The sequence below is a fragment of the Haemaphysalis longicornis genome, unplaced genomic scaffold (genome assembly GCF_048455015.1).
Source record: "Haemaphysalis longicornis isolate Haplotype H1 unplaced genomic scaffold, Haemaphysalis longicornis Haplotype H1 scaffold_9, whole genome shotgun sequence".
NCBI classification, from domain to species: Eukaryota; Metazoa; Arthropoda; class Arachnida; order Ixodida; family Ixodidae; genus Haemaphysalis; species Haemaphysalis longicornis.
In genome coordinates this window covers 15,654,009-15,666,047 of record NW_027526460.1, presented here as the reverse complement: position 1 = coordinate 15,666,047, position 12,039 = coordinate 15,654,009, and the positions used below count along the sequence as shown (strand labels likewise).

At 46.7% G+C, this 12,039-nt stretch overlaps 1 protein-coding gene and 1 long non-coding RNA gene across 10 annotated transcripts in view; one reads left to right on the top strand and one right to left on the bottom strand.

The window, feature by feature from the left end:
- LOC144153074 (uncharacterized) overlaps positions 1-12,039 on the bottom strand; it is a 621,787-nt gene that overhangs the window by 373,700 nt on the left and 236,048 nt on the right. The window lies entirely within an intron of this gene.
- Jeb (low-density lipoprotein receptor domain-containing jelly belly protein) overlaps positions 1-12,039 on the top strand; it is a 198,303-nt gene that overhangs the window by 128,542 nt on the left and 57,722 nt on the right. Inside the window, exon 2 of the mRNA XM_077684720.1 lies at positions 10,463-10,623. Coding sequence (XP_077540846.1) covers positions 10,463-10,623 — 161 coding nt within the window. The remainder of the gene's footprint in view (positions 1-10,462; positions 10,624-12,039) is intronic.

Sequence of the window (12,039 nt, the reverse complement as noted above, 5' to 3'; positions counted from 1 at the left end):
AAAGTTGGTAGCTTCGTAAAGTGCAGGACAACCTCGATCCCCCGGATCAGAGTACCTGAGAAGGCACGTGTATGAGTTTATCGGGGAAGATGGGAGAGGTGCATAAAACATGTAAGAGCGAAATCATTTACTTCCTGAGAAGCGAAGGCTAAAGGTGTGCTTGGCGTGTTGGGGAGAGAGAGAGAGACACCACTTTATTGAGCCTTAACCGGGTTTACGGGAGCGATAAGTTGAAGAATTCATAGATCGTTTTGCTACTCTCGAAGAATTTGACGCAGCCTCGCGAATTCTAAAGCAGAGAACATACATTCTTTATTCCGAGCAAAGCTCGATTTATCCCACGCACAGCCTACGCTATAGCACAAACGTCAGCCGCGTCGCACTCGCGACAGTGAATTAGTGATGCGCGAAAGCTTAAAAAAGGCTCTGCGTAAAGGCGACGAATGCGGCCGAATGATAATGCACTATCAGGGAATTTCTTATGCGAGTTTCCGTAAGGTTCTTAAAGCGCGAGCCCTAAATGGGCATAAACAGAAAACGGTTCCTTCGGAGGTGTTATATCGCACGAGGCATTCTATGTCACGAGCCGTTCCACGGCGTGAGCTGGAGCGAAAAAGATGGCGTCTGCTTTCGACGACCCTAAAAAAAGAACGGCTCATTTATGATGCGTTCCGCTGCGCGAGCTTAAACTCAGCAGTAGCGCGAAGTTGTCGTCCCTGCAAGTATACCACAGACTTACCATTGCCGTCAACTCTCCCATGGCGGCATGAACGGGCAGCGGCACAACGCGTAGGAGAAAGATCGAAGTCATTCGAAACCGTTAAGGTGGATTGCCAAGCAAAGCGTCTTCAGCCTAAGATTGGAGAGCTCTTGGTCAACACCAGGCAAAACAAGGCTTGTCAGGCGTTCAGCTGGATTCATGCTTTCGCATTCACCACCCCTAAGAAACGCCTAGGTGTCCTCGAATTTCGATCTGGAATCGGTTACTAGTTCAGAATTTTTAACACGAAGGTGTTTTATTCCCGGATACAGCAAGATTTCGATGACGTCATATCCGTCATGGAAGTGACGCCATTATAACAAAGCAAGCCTCCTCTGAAAGTGTGCACCCCTGAACACAGGGTCTTTTTGCGGGGAAGCAACCTTTAGTACTAAAGATATTTTTTTTTTAACACGAAAGTGTTTCATGCCGGCATACACCAAGATTTCACTGACGTCATATCCGTCACGAAAATGAAGCCAGTACACCTTTGCCGAAGCGACCCGCGAGCATGACGTCGCTCATCAAGCACATCCACAAGACGGCCGCCGTCCCGCAAACCATGCTCAGATGCAGATTTTGCTGCACATTTCCCACTTTCGTGTTTTACCGATTCCTATGACAGAAGAATAAACCACAGTTTTTTTAGTTGTTTGTTTTTATTTTTGTGTTTTTCGGGCGCCCACCGAAATAAAAATTCTGCGTATGTCACTTTGCGAAGCCCCGCACATAACTAATGCCACAAAAACATCTCGCATTCTTCTTCTGTGCTGTTTTGGAAACCTCGACACAATAGCTACGCGAACACTTTTGCATCCAGAGGCGCGTTGAACAGTTGTTACAGCAGTGCGACACGCCCGTGCTACTTGTGCGTGGTGACGTTTTGAGCCCACTGCTGTCGGGGCAGCGACTTACAGTGTACGTTCCAAAGATGGCGAACGTTCTGCTGTGGCATCTCTCACACGCTGCTGCAATTTTATTGTATATTTCATACCAACGCCACCAACGGCTTTTAACTGTCAAGACCACCTAAAATGCGCGCGAAGCGTCGAAGTATACTTTTAGGGGTTTCCTCCTCTACTCGCCAAATGAAGTATAACCTCATTAGCGTTCCGAACCATTCATAATAATTGCGTTTACCGTTGAATAATGCGTTCCTTTGATGCGTTGAGTAAGATTAAGTCTCACTATTTTTTTGAGGTCGTAATAAAGCTAATAAACCCGGCAGCAAAGGAGAAAACATAACGTCAAAACACGAATCTCCTATAAGCTTCGCAGCGGGTACCGAAATATAGCTGCGTAGCCACAGGCGTGTCCCAAAACAGGCAAACGGGGAACTTTGTGACTGCGTATTACAAGCATCTTTTCCCCCCCAGTACACACTTTCTTCCACACGTCTGTGTCACTCAGCCTCCCTATTGGCTACCGAAAGAAGGCTCACTTCCCTGATTGGTTGCCGAAAGTTGGAACTTCGACACCGCCGCTAATAACTTCCTGGTCCTGCTACGCGAAGAAATGCATTACGACAAGAGAGCAACGTAGTGTTCTCTTTATCGCACCCACGCGTGTTTAGGTATTCCGGCGCGTGTAGGTCCCTCGTGACGATCGTCTCTGCATTTATTCGCACAACATGTGAATCTGCGGCCGTTTGGTGCAAGTGGGGCCAGGGCCTTGTTTTATCCGCGAAAATAGACGCTGACACCGCCACAGACACCTCGCGTGGGATGCTAGCGTGCGATAAGTACCTTACCGAACTGCAAATGGCTGGGAATAACAAGGAGGGCGCGTGAAAGTAATGAGCTTTCAGGGGCTATTGCGACGTGGGTGGATTGGAACGTAAGTTGGCTTCGGCGCGAGGCAAATCGTGGGGTTGTGAGCCACTGGAGGGAAGTTGTGAGCAGGCGGTAAGAATAAGTAAAAAGTCGAAAGTCATAGATAGAATGGGAGGACGAGTGGGAAGTGGGAAAGGAACATACAATAAACTGAAAAAAAAAGCCTTCACAAAAATATTTCGGAAATCATCCCGCAATAAAACCCCTGTTAGAGGTTGAAAACCCCTGAAGAGGTTGAAAACCCCTGAAGAGGTTGAAATACGAGATCATCAAAAACGTAGAAATAGGCACAAGATAACAAAGCCCTTCAGAGGCGACATGCCCAGCCACCCTACATGGAAATATCAAGTGAAAAAAATCCAGAACAAAAAATTAAGGCCCTTCCACTCAATGTGAAAGCTGTCGGAAGTGCCGAGCAGTGACTCGCCATAATGGGCTGTACCGCCGTTATCCACTTACTGCTACCACCCCATGCAATTCAAATTTCCCGCCTCGTAGTGCTCGCGCGCCCCGTGCCTGAAACTGCTCCAGCGGGAGTTCTGGATTGGCTTGGCTTGGTTTGGCTTGGTTTGGCTTGGCTTAGATTTGGATTTAGATTGGATTTGGATTGGATTATAAGCAGCAGTAAGCATGATGATCAGCTAATCGTAGACAACCAGGAAAGCTAATAACAACCAGCTGAACCTTAGCTCACGCTACGTATATCCTGGCATAGCCGCTTTGCTTTCCAAGCCTCTGGGTTACGCCGCGGCGAAGGGACCATGACAGGCTACACCGTAACGCCGTGGCGATATTCTTTGTTCCAGCGAGCGAGCTAGGCCGACAAGGCGAGCGCCTAAAGGGCTCTGCACTTAAAAATGGAACGTTTGTTCGAGTAACAAGAACGGACATTTTTCGCCTCCCGAAAAAAAAAAATATACAGGTGCCTATGCAAAAAAGAAGTGACATCATCTAATGGACTTTCGCAATCATGGCCCGTTTCGGAGTTTGACCATATTTCTAATTCATGTTGTTTCCACTCACACCACCGTCGCTCACTGACATTTCAGGCTGGTGCTTTTTTTTGTACAAAAACAACTTCGTTTGCAGGAACTGTACGCTCTGAAACATTTTCATTTCCCATCCGGCATGCCTACATATTCGACTAGGCGACTTTAAACAACTTGGTGCATTTCATTACGAGGGGCTCTCTTCGCCATCACAATTATGGCAATATACACCTACGCAAACATTTCGCGTGTTTTATACTGGCGTTTTTCTTTATTCGCTATTCTTGGCGTTACATGCCACGTGATAGCATTATTGACGTTGCATTTGATGTCAAAGCCGTTTCGGTGATGACTTGCACTTTTGCGTTTTACTGAAAAATTACATTTGCTGTCTCGTTTGATGGATTCCATGGCTCCATGTTCTCATAAAGACATCCTTAACTACTACCGGAATTCCATTCACTGCTCTTATCTATACTCGGGGACAACTTTATGTGGCAATGCAGCCTAGGCTACAGAGCCGAACCACGCCGTTTCGCTGCGCACCTGGAAGTTGTTCAACAAAAATAATTGGCTGGCTGTAGCCTAAGCAATTAAAAAATATAGTTCTTGTGTTTTAGCGTTGGATTAATAATTCCATTAAATTACTAGCCAGAATATATGAAACAGAGAGCATTATTTTTAAGATTTTCGGATGATTTTTTTATTGCGACAGTCGTTACTGGCACCGCAACGGTTCCCTTCCAAAAGAAACATGGAATCCTCGTCGACGGCCTTCGGCAGCTCGCGGCAGCTTGTCACTTCATTCTCCGCACAGGGTTTTTAAGGGAAAGTGTTTTATGCCGCGATACCCCAAGATTCCACTGACGTCATATCCGTCACAGAAATTACGCCAGCTACGCCTTTGCGCAAGCGACCCGCAGCAGGACGTCGCTCGCCAGGCATACTCAGAAGACAGCCCCCGACCCGGGAATTATGCTCAGCTGCAGATTTCGCTGCCCGTTTCACTTTCGTGTTTTACGGATTCCTACGACAGAGGAATCAAGCGCAGCTTTTTAAGAAGCTTGAGGAGCAAAAGCTGTCCAAACAAGCGAAGCAAGTGGTTTGGAAAGTGTGCGCCCAAGTGAGACTGATGCAACAGGGACTCTTCGTCGTTTCCGCAATCCCTTTGATTAGCCAGTTTGCCGGCGTAAGCGAGCGGGTGCGTAAGCGTGTGTGCGTATTGCTCCTTCGGTATACTGCGCCCGTGCTATGTAAGTACGCTACGCATGTCGGTGGTGCTGCCCAGGTTTGAGCTCCAGAAGAGTTTACAAATCGGCTCATCCCGTCAAAACTGCAGCGCTGACAAAATTCATTTCACTTCTGAACGATACAGCGTTGGGCGGTATATTCCCCGGTCGGTGTGAGTTCTCCAGTGAAACGGTTCGCTTGTATTTACAAACAAACGAAGCGTGGGGAAGGAGACGCCAATACGCCTGCATGCTCGGTGATCGTGGTTCAGCCTGGTTCAGCGCACTCAACCTCGGAGCCCTTGCGAATAAATTAGCTGTATCAAATGCGTATCTGTCACGCCGAAACTGAAACCGAAAATAGTTTATTGGGAACTACTTTGGCGCAGTAACACAGAGCATTTCGCTGCCCCTTCCTCCTCCCCCCATACCTTTCCCTCCATTGCCAGCGAAACTTGCCCCCGAGTATAGCGACCACGAGAACCTATCGATAAACATCCAAATACTGGACACTGGGTGTGATGCTGCTTGCTGGGTGCGATATTTCCCTAAATTACAACAACAAACGCTCCTGTGGCATCAAACGTTGGTAGCCTGCGGATCACTCCGCCTATCAAGGTATCTCTCTTTTGCATAAACAGATTTTGCCTAAGCTTTCTTATTTCGCATTAATTACCTACTTATGAACTACGATTCTCAAACTACTTCCAAACCGATTGCTACACATTCTGTGGTTTTCACCCTTTGCCAAACGCAGCAGTAGCAAAGCTTGTGGGGTAATCTATAGGCGTCAATACTACTATTTCTGGTCTTGAAGGTCTTGTGATGCATTTGCAGCATGGGAGATAGTGCGGATAAGGGGCCCACAAATTTACTTTCCGTGCGAGACACGATGACTAAAAAGAACGAACGTCATTTGAAACAACACCTTAAACTGGTATATTTAAACACTACTTCAATCAATTCAAGTGAAGAATAACATTACCCGTTACCTAAAATTTTCTACGGACGTTTTTCTTTGCTTCTATCACTACACAGCCCCAGAGAAAGTATTACAAAATTGAGACATTCAGTCATTATGGTGTGTCATTAAGCGGGTAATAAACTAAATGGGCAGATTTTCATCGTAAAATGAGCCATAGTGACGCGTTCATACTAGGCTATTCTAGAACAACGCCTGACCGCCTGTGAAATTAAGCAGCTGTTTTAATCGTGCATCGCACTCCACTTCTCCCCCTGTTTGCGGGAGTTTATTGGTAATAACCGGCCCCTTCTGTTAGTAACTTCTTGATTTTGTCCGCTGTCGCTAAAATAAAAAAAGAAAATGGCTGCGGCTTAGCTCAGCTACCCTTGGATATGCAAAGCAAAAGCTTGGCTTAGTTTGGTTGAGTCTTGGTGTCGCTTGGTTAAACCTTTGATTTAGCTGTATTGTCGACCACGTCTGAAAGCCGTTCGGTTCTGTGCAACGCTCACAGAAGCAGGCCGGGCGAACGCGGCGTTCATTCATGGCGAACGTACCGTTCTCTTCGCCGGGCACTAGATTAGTCACGTTGCCTGAAACGACCCAGCGCACATGCATGGAAGGCGGCGGGGGTGGTTGGCTGCCTCTGCCGCAGCGGCGGTGGCGACCGCTGTCGGCGGCCGCAGGCGCCCACTGCGGGCCCGGCGATACACGCGATGCGCTTCGAGGGGTGTGTCGCCGGGGGTGTCTCCGGTCAAAAGGTCATCTGTGCATCCTCCACGAAATCGCTGGACGAAAGTAGTAAAGCTCTGCTTTAAAAGCAGGGTACAGCTAGGCTTGTTCCCGCTCGGCGAGCACGTGAAAGAATGCTGTCCGGACGTCTATTTCCGGTCAAGCTAGTGTCAAGGGCCGCGGCAGCGCCCGACCGGAGGTGGGGGGCGGCCCAAGTTTGGTCCATAAATAAATGTCCCGCAACATCGATCCAGCCAGCGAATGTACGAGCGGCAAAAGCTCCGAGGCCTTCGAGAACCACTGATTGCGACGCCGGTAATCGGTTCATTAATGACTTCGCCGTGACGCACATTGGAGCGAGCAAACGAGCGCACTTTGCAGGGTTGAGTCCCTTTGGCACACAGGTGCGGCGGCTGGACAAGCGGACCGCATTTGGGAAGTTTGCTCCCCCGGGGACGTTGTTCACGGTGCAGCAATGTTAGAGAGCGGTTTATAAGTGCTTTCGAGAAGAAACTGATTTTTGTTTTTGTTTTTCTTTTTGTTTTACAAAGAAATGTCTTTATCGCGTGCTTTTTTTTCTTGGTTTTCATTCAGTATTCATTTTGCCATGCACAATCAATGCAGACAAAAACTTGATGTCTTTTGTAGAGTGAGCTACACTGGCCGAGGTTGAGCAGTTTCGCGTAGCTCCTGGAGAGCCGTGCTGCGCATGCGCGAGGAGCAGGGACATCACACGGCGCACACAACGTTGCTCGCGGCCCGAAGTCTCTCCCACACCCCACGAGCCCAGCGTGTTCGCCGACCTCCGTTCCGCACGTGGCGGCCCGGTCCTCTTGATGATCAGGCGAGGGGTGGCCGGGTGTGGAACCGATGGCTCGCGCATCGCAGCAACACCGGCATGCGCCTGTGGAACCAGCTAAGCTCTGGGGCGATTGGTGACGCTATGCCGGAGCCGCTTGATAAATATATATGTGTCACATCATGCGTATACCGTGTGTGTGTCATTAAAGCAGCAACAATCATGATAATCCAGCTAATCCTAGACAACCAGGAAACCTAAGAATAACCAGCTGAACCTTAGCTCACGCTACGTATATCCTGGCATAGCCGAGCTAAGCCACTGCTATTTTTTTCTATGCAACGTGCGAAAAACTAACGGTCATAGCCTGTGGTAGGCGTCCTTGCCTTTCTGCATCAAAATGCATCCCGACCAGACGGACTTTCGCCACACCTTTGACTTCTTAGCCCGCATAAGGCTTGTGAGAGCAAATGTGACCCCGAAGTGGGATGTAACTGGTACAACTACCACTAACTAGTTCATTGTTGCGAATACTTTCTTACCCTACTAGTTTGTACGTGCCTCTCGAACCGAAAACTTCGGCGTTAACCACCACGCAATTGACCTTTAGCCTCTTAACGCGCTTGCGCGAAAATGTGTCATGCGTTCGCAACTTACCCTGTGAAATTGAATCATCTTCAGCTTACAGCATAATAATTGCCTTTTCCCGCAGCTACACCTTTCTGACTAATATTTTTTGTATTGAAGTTAAAGTTTTCCTGTAGGTCAATGTTAACGGGTTTCGATCGTGCGACCTATCGGACTTGTAGAGGCAGAGGCTGTCACTTTAAAACTACTCTTGAAAAAAAAAAAAGAAACTTGAAACACACTCTTTACATCAAGCCTTCTGTCCCTTTTGCGGCTTTGGTGACTAAATCGAACCAAAAATCATGAAGACGCTCAAAAGCAAGGTAGCAAAGAAAATATTTACTCTGCCCACCCGATTCGCAATAGCTTTCCATCAAGCCATACCAGCTGAGAGGTTCCAACATCCCTTCACAGAAACCATCACCTCGAAAAACAGGGCCTCCGGGATGGAATCAGGCGAGTCGAGCAGCAACAGGAGACCCAGGAAGATTTTATTTTCGCCTGAAACTGGGATGGACTTCGAGAGAAATGGGGAAATCCATCCCGACAAGACACTCGCTCGCCCTCTTGAGAAGCACCGAGGAGAGCCCAACATGGTCCAGGCTGGCTGCCTAAAAAGTGTAGACAAAAAGAAAAGCTCATCGCGAGGCCGCTACGGACAACGAAATGAGGGATTCTAGGCTCACTTGCTTGGCTGTGCGAACCTTTCACACACATACGCACACCGACACGTGTATGTATGTGTGTGTTTGCACTACTTATTTGGGATTACGATAGTATCAGGAATCATAGGGTCGTACACAACCGCGTCCGGGGATTCGAGAAAAAGAAAAAAAAACAAAAGAAAACCACAAAAACAGTTCCTTTAAATCTGCTGCGCAGGCGGAAAATAATAGGCACATTTGCGCTACGCTTCAAAGGAATGTTGTAAGAATAGCGACGCTAGTGGACTGCTTCCGCGCATTCACAACGTCAAGTGGTGTTGAACAACGCTACCACCATAGTGCGTACAATTGCAATAACATTAGAGCTTAATCGAGCTCGGGTCTTCAGTGTGGAAGCAGCGCGTGTTAAATGATTATTTTTTTATTCTCCTTGTAATAAACACCTTTGAGTTCAATATTTTTTGTTACTTTTGGTTAAGACATCTTGAATAGTAAAAGGAAAACCGGACTTGGACTGCAACAAAAAAAAGAAGACTCGCCCAGCTGAATATGGAATGATAGTTTACATGGCAATGTAGTGCTACAGTCCAATTTTACATTCAGACCTTTTTTTATTTTTTTGTTCTAAGACGTATTTGCGTTGTTTGAGTTCTTTGAAACTGCTACGTTCCCGCATTCTCCATGCGTTGTTAGGAGGCAGGCCAGCCTTTAATTTGCAGGCAAGCTGATATCCGAACTCTAGTGAATTATTCATGAGCGCTGCGAAAACTAAAGGGACGTAGTGGAACGCCGTGCACCCCGGAATGATCCGTATCAACTGTTGGGTGGGATAGAAAGAAACTACTGTAAATGAACTTCCTTGTCAGCCACCTTAACAGCAAATGAGCTCGACTGCGATGAACAACAGCTTGTGAGTGCGTTGTTGCACATGTATTTCTATATCGTTTACAGTTTCCCCACATGGGAAAAAACTTGCACCTACCATTTTCTTTCCGCGAGCCCTTTTTCTTTCAATGTCATCCCATTTTCGACGTGAAAAAATTAATGATGCTTGTTTCATTTTTGTAATAAAAATATGGGAGTAACGGTCAATGAAAGTTTTATTAAACGCGTTCCTCTATTTTCTAGCCGCACACGTGGTGCTTGGATGTGTGCTTCCGAAAAAGTTTCAAAACTTTGTAATGGTGTGACCTAATGCTTGACTGCAACCATCTATCTCCATTCCGGCAAACTAAAAAGAACAAGAACGTAAAAACTGAAGTTATGCATTTCTCGTTTTGTATTTTTCCTTACCGTTTTTAAGAAAATCGACACGAATGGTCATGTTTAAAAATGTAAAATGTCTAATTATAAGAGAAAAATGAAGCACATAAATGGCAAGAATATTTGTATTCATGGTATTTCAAATTGTTTGGCCCTGTGTTAGGAGAGCGTCGATTCACGCAGGAAGTAAGTCCGACGAGGCAAGAGGCGGAACCAGACTTACTTCTTGTGCCGAGCCAGAAGTGGGCAGATGACAGTGTTAGAAAACGTCTGTAATCGCGGCCGGGAGGGGAGTTAACCGGCATGCGCCACAAACTACCAGGGCTTGTTTCGCAAGCCCATGGAGAAGAATAGTCAGCATTCCTCCTGGATTTTCCATTCAACACGGCTTTCTGTGGAGTTCTGTGTATTTGTTCGAGACTTTTTCTTCGCCTATGTAAGTCATGAGGCGTGAAAACATTTGTTTATGTTCTGGTCCAGTGCTCTTTAAAGTAAAAAGTAATGTTTTTTATCTGACCATTCAAAGTACTGTCTCTTTTCCGAGTGCAGCGATGCGTGTTGTAAAACTGTCGGTGACAGCGTGTTGCTTGTGGTTCTCCTCGCAGAGTGTCCCAGCGCGGAGGACGGCATGGAGCGGTTCGCGTGTCCATCCCCTGATCGAATGGGCCGGTACCGGTGCATCGATGACCACGTCCTTTGTGATGGGTTTATCGACTGTCCGCAGGGCGAGGACGAAGACCGAATGTCCTGCATGTTCTACAAGACGGTAAGTGCGCCCACGCGCCCCTAGCCGCACCCACAGTGACCCGAGTTGTCGTCATAGCCGTGTAATACAAAGTGGACGTCAACACAATTTTTTGTCAATTTTCTCCTAAATACCATTTGCTTTCAGAGCCTAGTCAACAAGCGCAATCAGCAGTTAAACTAGCAGGTCAGAAAGAGCCTTAGACCAAAATTACCGCTGTACGCCCATTGGACAAGGTATAAACCTGCCCAAAGTAATTCCTCTCTTTTTTGCTCTGGCCATCCTTTTCCCGCTTGAGTGACGTCACTCCGACTACATCGCAGCTATTGGCCGATTTCTTTTCAGTTGCAGCGATAAACGCACTTGATAACCACATTACATAAAATCTCAACACAGGCAAGATAAAGCCGGAAAGTTTGACAAAAAAAAAACAGCGGGTAGGTGAGGACGAAGAAATGAAATCATTAACACAAGCGCTCGTGTTTGTTGTTTTCTTTATCCATCCTCTTGCACGCGCTGTTTTTCCTGAAAATATGTAGATGAACCAACTACTCCAAGTTCAAATTTTAGTTAGGAACTGGACGGCATATCTGCTCGATGAGAAACTCACGCAGCGTCGCTCTGTCCTGGTGATAACTACAGCTTTCGAAGTGCTTCCAGGCATTAAGGATATGGCGAAAAGATTTATCGGCAGGGCTGCAGGACCCCTTTAACAGGAAAGCGAACTTCACGTAGCCCCTCTTTCCCTTCCTACTTCTTGGAAGTTCTAGCTTCAGCGATCGGCCCTTCGTCGTGATCGCTGAGCCTGTGTTACTATAGACAAAAGTCTATTTTACGAAATCTGATCTAACCAAAGTCCCGATTTAACCGAGATATCCCAATCCCCCCTCAGACGGCCACAGATCCTAATGATTTAACAAACTCGAAATAACAAAACCAACATCATGATCGGTCTCGGTTTAATGAACCTTTCCTCAAACAATGCAGCTCAAAAAGTGTGAGGTTTTAATCTATTTTGCAAAAAACGCCTCAAAATGTATTCATTTCGGGCCAAAGATAATATCGCAAAGCATTTTTGTCCCACTTTTACAAAACTGCGTGGCGCAAAACCGGAGTTGCAATTTTGAGTTGAGTTCACCAGATGGAGCCAGCGGTAAAGTTTCGTTTGCACGTCATTGGTGCTGTTCCACAAACTCACTTCAATCTTACGAAAAATCCGTGCAGCCGTTGTTTACAAAGCGCAAGCAAGCAAAGATTACCGACCTTTTGGTGAGAAATAAATTTGTAGTCCTCCGAGGCCCGTTTTTATTCGGGTAACAGTTTTTGTGGTTTCTTTTCATACATGCGGGCCGCAATTTTATTTTCGGAGCATTTACACTTTGCAAATGCTACGCCGCATAAGCTTGCTGGATGTCTCTAAACTATATAATCGAATGT